The sequence below is a fragment of the Blennius ocellaris genome, assembly GCF_963422515.1.
Source record: "Blennius ocellaris genome assembly, chromosome: 10".
Classification (NCBI taxonomy): domain Eukaryota; kingdom Metazoa; phylum Chordata; class Actinopteri; order Blenniiformes; family Blenniidae; genus Blennius; species Blennius ocellaris.
In genome coordinates, this window is record NC_137659.1 from 16,365,989 (window position 1) to 16,372,042 (window position 6,054).

The 6,054-nt window shown below is 39.9% G+C and overlaps 1 protein-coding gene across 1 annotated transcript; it reads left to right on the forward strand.

Moving 5' to 3' along the window:
• Positions 1-1,292: 1,292 nt before the first annotated feature.
• dad1 (defender against cell death 1) lies at positions 1,293-5,654 on the forward strand. Its single transcript, XM_080504161.1, has 3 exons — positions 1,293-1,582; positions 3,541-3,717; positions 5,422-5,654. The coding sequence occupies exons 1-2, from the start codon at positions 1,372-1,374 to the stop codon at positions 3,669-3,671; spliced, it is 342 nt and encodes a 113-aa protein (XP_080360287.1). The 5' UTR covers positions 1,293-1,371; the 3' UTR covers positions 3,672-3,717; positions 5,422-5,654.
• The last annotated feature ends 400 nt before the right edge of the window (positions 5,655-6,054 follow it).

Below are 6,054 nucleotides of genomic sequence, written 5' to 3' on the forward strand. Positions count from 1 at the left end.
AGAGGACACTTTGAAATAATGAGAAAACAAATACACCATATTTTCAACCAAAAAAGAAAGCCTGGCTCGTTGTCTTCATGAAAAAAAACCCAACACTGTTGGAAATTAGATTGAAGTTGATGAACAACTGCATCCCAAATAACTGTTGAAGTTCATCATCTTTCCGGATGTAGCATCTTTGTTTTATCCCGTCTTTTAGATCAGTTTTCAACATTTTCGCAATTTAGAAAAACCACAATAAATCGAAATCTAAATTAGAGAGGGAAACAACGTATTAATCAACAATCTATATAAATGAATTAAAAATATGCTTAAACAAATATAAAAAACAAAAATATCCTCCAGAGTTATTTTGAAGATGGATGATTAGATATTTATTCGATCAAACAAATAATGTGAAAAAAGACCAAACAGACATTAATAGGATACAGAAAGAAACAAGAGTGGGAATAAAAGGTGCTTTAAATGTAAGCAGTGTGATCATTAACCCTTAACTGAATTAAAGACGCCAGATTAAGTGAATTATGTAAATGCGGACGTTTGTATTTTGCATATACTACTGTTTTTCTTTTAAAAACAAAACAAACCGTATACATTGATTAACTTCAAGTCATTCTAAGTGTTGTTCGTTTGAAAGTAATTTCAGAAGTATTGAAATAAGTACCCACTATATTCTATTCCAACAACACCTGGAAGTGGTAAAATGGAGCAGTCGTTTGTCCTCTTGTCCCACAACGACCAGTCGTGGGTTCAAATCCTGGCCAGGCTTTTCTGTGTGGAGTTTACCTGTTCTCCCTGAGTATGAATGGGTTTCCTCCAGCTGAACAGTATAAAGTGAAGATGAATGGATATACTAATATACAGATTTTCATGTTGAAAAAAAAAACCCAAAACATTGAACTTGTAAGTCTCAGATGCTTAAGACAGGGCGAGTTAACTTACATAGCACCATTCAGACACAACACAATTCACAAATAATTATAGGTGAATTATAAAATAAAGTGAATAAAAATCCGTAAAATCTAATGTTTGTTGGAAAAATAATAGTGTCCTGATTTAAAAGAAGTGAGAGTTTGTCAGCAGGCCTCGGGTGTTCAGGGAAGAGGAAAACATTCACAAATTAAGAGCAAAATAGAAATAATAAAATAGTGTGGACGCTCACAATAAAAGTGAAATGTCTCGAAAAAAAAAGTGTCAAACGCTTTTACGCTCCTTAAAGTCGGACCTGAGATATAGAGGCTTTTGTTGCTACTCGGACGTTTTGTTCGTTGCAACGAGGGCGGTTCCGGTGTGTGAGGACACGTCACTGCTTTGACTGGGGGAAGAGGAGCCTCTTTGGTGTCACTTTGTACAGTTTGAGTCGCAGAAATCATGTCGAACTCGGTGATCTCTGTCATCTCCCGGTTCCTGGAGGAGTACACCACCACGACGCCCAACAAGCTGAAGGTGGTGGACGCTTATCTGCTGTACATCCTGCTGACGGGAGCGCTGCAGTTCCTCTACTGTCTGCTCGTCGGAACCTTCCCCTTCAATAGCTTTCTGTCCGGATTCATCTCCTGTGTGGGCTCCTTTATCCTCGCAGGTAAATGTCGACTCGGTTGCATGTGCATTTCGAAGCTGTGTGACTGTCGGCCAGCGTCAGTTGCTGATTTTATAGTCACACGTGGGACTCGTGTCTTTATAGACTCAAGTTAGCTACCGAGCTAGCACGAGTTAGCACCAGGAGTTGTAATCCATTTTTTTATGATTAATTTGATATAATGCACTTTTAGTCTGTAGAAGTAGCGGATGGTGCTATAACGGAGCATAATTCGTGTGCATGTGACTATTGTAATCGTTCGTGTTGTAGTCTAGACCAAGACTAGATCATCACCAGATGAGACCCAAGATTTTGAGACCAAGAACCAAATCAAGACCTGCCATCCCGAGACCAAGACGCCAAGACCAAGTCAAGACTTGACACTAGAACATATCGAGACCAAGACCGGTCTTGAGCACTACAACACTAGCAATCGAAGGGGAAATCTGTGCAGTTTGAATGTTGGCACTAAATAAATATTAGCACTTCTTCAATGCTTATGTTTAATATCACGTATTGAAGCAGCGGTACGAGCTGCAGCAGCCACTCCACCACTCTTCTCAATGGAGAGTTATACCTCAGCCCTCAAAAGACATGAATGCAGTAAAATATGACCATGGTGCTCAATACACGAGCCATTTCCTCCACTCCCTCCCACAGGTATTGCGACAGGACACTTCTTTAATTTAAAAACGTTTGCATTTGATGTCAAACGATATACCTTAGACAAGACATGTACATTTAAGCTAATATGTACTGGATTGTATATGTGGAACGGAAAAAATAGCTTGGGGCATGGTACTTTTGGACATGAAAATATTAGAGCAGGTGAATATAATGTGAATGAGACTTGATATCTTTTCAGCAGGTAGCTTAGTTGCTCTATGGGTCTTCGGTCTGGAAATGGACTCCATCATTTTAGAGTTTTCCACTTCTTATCCTTCATTAATTCCTTAGTTATTTTTGCAGTGTGTCTTAGGTGTCATGTTGACCCTTACATCAATTTAGCAAAGGAAAATTATTGTTCCCTCATTCCATGGATCTGCTCTTGGTCGCTTTTGCCAGATTTCAACCTTTCTATTCTTCTTTCTTGCTGTTGAGTGGTTTTCAGCTTCTGTACTGTCAACCGTTGCATCAGCAGAAGATCTGCATAACCGGGTTGTAATATTATGTAGTAAGTCTTTTGTAAGCAGTAGACTATGGTACCGTCACTCCTGCACTCTGAAGGAAACTAATATCATCCACACTTTGATATTTGAGTGAAAACAGGACTTCTTCGTTTAGCATTTTTGAGGTTATTAGAGCAGATCATCTTCCATAGTCTCTGCCTCCTGTCTCCTCTTTCGTCACACTAATCACCTGCATGTCCTCTCTCCCTCCATCCGTGAACCTCCTAACAGCCTCCTGCTCCGTCGTCTCTTGCCAAGCAGCTCTATACTCTGCATCTTTTTCCCTACATAGCAATCATTGCTTCTACATAGACAACCAAAGCAATCCCAGTGAAAAGTTCAACCTCATCGGGTCTGCAACCTCGAGTTAAGCTACAAAAAAATTAATGGTCCTTCCATTCAGGGAAAACTTTCACTTCAACTGCGCTCGGAACCTTCTATGACACAGGCAATAAGTAGTTTAACTTCTCTTGTGCTCGTGAGATGCTTGGAATTTGAAAAAAATTTGATGATTCTTTATTTTTTGTATGTGTCTGTAATAACTGCTGTGTTACGCCAATGGAACACAAGTGGTTCTGTGACCACTGCATTGGTATTGCTGGTCCTCACCCCCCACCTCCACCCAAAAAGGGGAGGTTTATTTTTAAATTGAACCCGTGGAGAATATTACAATCCTGTTAGGAGGCAATTCTGATGGTTTAACTACTACTGATAGTTGATCAAAAACATGATAGACAAATACTGTTTTGTAAGTGATACAAAACCTTTCTTTTTCATCTTTCTTCTCTTTAGTGTGTCTTCGTATCCAGATCAACCCACAGAACAAAGGGGACTTCCTGTCCATCTCCCCCGAACGGGCCTTCGCTGACTTTCTATTCGCTCACACCGTCCTTCATCTCGTTGTGATGAACTTCATTGGCTGAATGAGATCTCGTGTCCATCTCGTGTTGCCCTGCCCCCTTACAGAAGGTAAGACACATGCTTGCTAAATGCTGCAGAAATCTCGTGTACTATGAGAAGCAACAGGCTTTTTATCCTTCATTCTAAAGAGAAACACCATGGCAGTGCAGAACCTCCATATTTTATTTAGAGTTGTTCATGTAGATTGAAAGAAAAGTGGCTTAAATGTCAACATTTTCAAAATGCACTTGTATTTTTTGCACGATAACAAAACTATGGGTGCTGCCACAGAGGATAGTCGGGTTTGATTCGGGCACTTCAAATGAAGGTGTGAATGACTTTGACATATTTTGCTAGTTGTTAGTAGTTCACTTTCACACTGCACTCTGGAACGTGGCCCAAACTGCAGCAACAAAGTCATACGACTACAAAAGCCGCTCATTTGCAGTGCTCTTGCTCCAAAATTCGCACGCCACGAACAATGGAGCAATTTAAAAAAACATCATTGTTTTTGTGGCTGGCTGCACGCAAGCAATATTTAGTTATCTTGCCATGTGTCTGAACCTCATTTTTACTCCACTCATTTTACAGATCAGTCTATAGCAGGTTTGTCAAACTCACTTTAGCTCAAGGGCCACATGCAGCCCAACTTCATCATGTATATAAAATATTTCCATAATAACCTTTAAATTTTAAATTCAATGTCGTTGCTTTGTTGTGGCGCCAGCTATAAGGTTTCACAAAAAAACCACTTCACAATTAGTAACAAAAATGACTCCAATCTCAAAATGAAGTCAGTTTTACTGATGCTTTCAAGTACAAAATATGTGAAATGCTCAAAAAATCTACCTTAACCGTTGCATTCTGAAGCCTTTTGCATTCCTCAAAACTGTTTAAAAGTCGAAGGTTTCTTGCTAGTTTTATTCTATTTGCTTGCTTGTTTCTTGGGCAGGATTAGAGCCCGTTTTAACCCACAAGCCTTGACACCCCTGGTCTGTACAATTACACCCAGAATATGCAAATAGGGAAGCCTAAAAGCCGGGACATGAACTGGGGATGTTTTTGCTGTGAGACGAGGCCCCTCCCCCATTACGCTGCACACTTCATGGATTCATTTTCATAATATACTGTCAGCTCTTGCGCTTCATATGAACATGTTTCACAAACAAAGCTGATGTAATGGGAGAGGAACATATGAAATAGCATAGAAATGTCACAATAAAGACATAATGCTTGAGGCTGCCTGTTGTCCCTCGTGTTACGTTGAGGCTGGAATCGATTTGGGAGCTCAGAGCTCACAAACCCACAACATCTGTCCGCCCTTCATCACTGAAGTCTGTGTCGGCAAAAATGAACACCAGTCAGTTTAAAGAATCATTCAATCGCCTTCATTCAGTGAAGACGAGCACCTCGCAACATGGATCTGCACTCTGTGTCTTTTCTCTCAGCGGACTGTAAATACATGTATAGGAAATATAGCATTGTCCTTCGGGTGCTCTCAGTCACACTACTCTTCGTTGCCAGTTTATCACTTCATTCTCTGTGGAACGGCTCCACAAAGTGTGTGTGATAAGATGTCTCTCTCGGGAGGACTGCATCATGCCATATATTGCCTCGGCTTTCCTAGAAAACCCTCATATTGAATTTTCAGGCTTGCTAGCGGCGAGGAAGGTCACACCATATTGTCTTGTTTCTTTGTTGTCTGTGAATAACTACTTCTGTGACCTCGATGTCACTAACTTCTCTTTCACTGCTGCTTTTTTCTTTCCACAGATCACATCAGCAGGAGTTATTAAAAAGAAATCCCTGAAAGGACGTGATACTATGTCGCTTTTTGTGCCCCTGAATTGGACTGTCCCAAACCACCATACACACTGAATCACATGTAATTTGACACACAACAGTGCCAGATCTTTTTTCCCTTACTGGCGAGATACTAAAACTTTTCTTTTTTTTTTATGTTGAAGTTTGTAAGACATTCCAGTTTTGCACTGACAGAAATAAAAAACTACTGCAAAAATGGCCGTGTGAATGGGTATTTTTAAAAATTTGAAATGTCTCTTGATCATTTTTTTATATATATATATATATATATATAATGATTATGAAAAAAATTGTCATGAGTATTGTGGCTGCTCAAGTTTAATACATGCAAATCTGTTGAAAACATCAATATTTAGCAACATAAATATAAAAGCTTCATATTTACTGCAGGTATTTCATATTAGGCTTGCTGGTGTTGTGTCACCATCAAGAGTTGGCTGCTGCAAAGAGAAGTAATTTCTAAAAGGTAGTCGAGAGGAAAGACGTGTAACCTCTGAGCGGCTGCTGAAACGCTTCGGCGTGATGGAAAGTTTAGCACATCTTCAGAGGTTGTGCATTTTCACTCCACAGTCCAGCAACTCA

What these genes read in the sequence shown, in the direction of transcription:
- dad1 (XM_080504161.1), top strand. Translation starts at nt 1,372, where the DNA reads ATGTCGAACTCGGTGATCTCTGTCATCTCCCGGTTCCTGGAGGAGTAC. An exon ending in GGGCTCCTTTATCCTCGCAG is followed by an intron (nt 1,583 to 3,540) that starts GTAAATGTCGAC and finishes TCTTCTCTTTAG; the next exon opens with TGTGTCTTCGTATCCAGATC.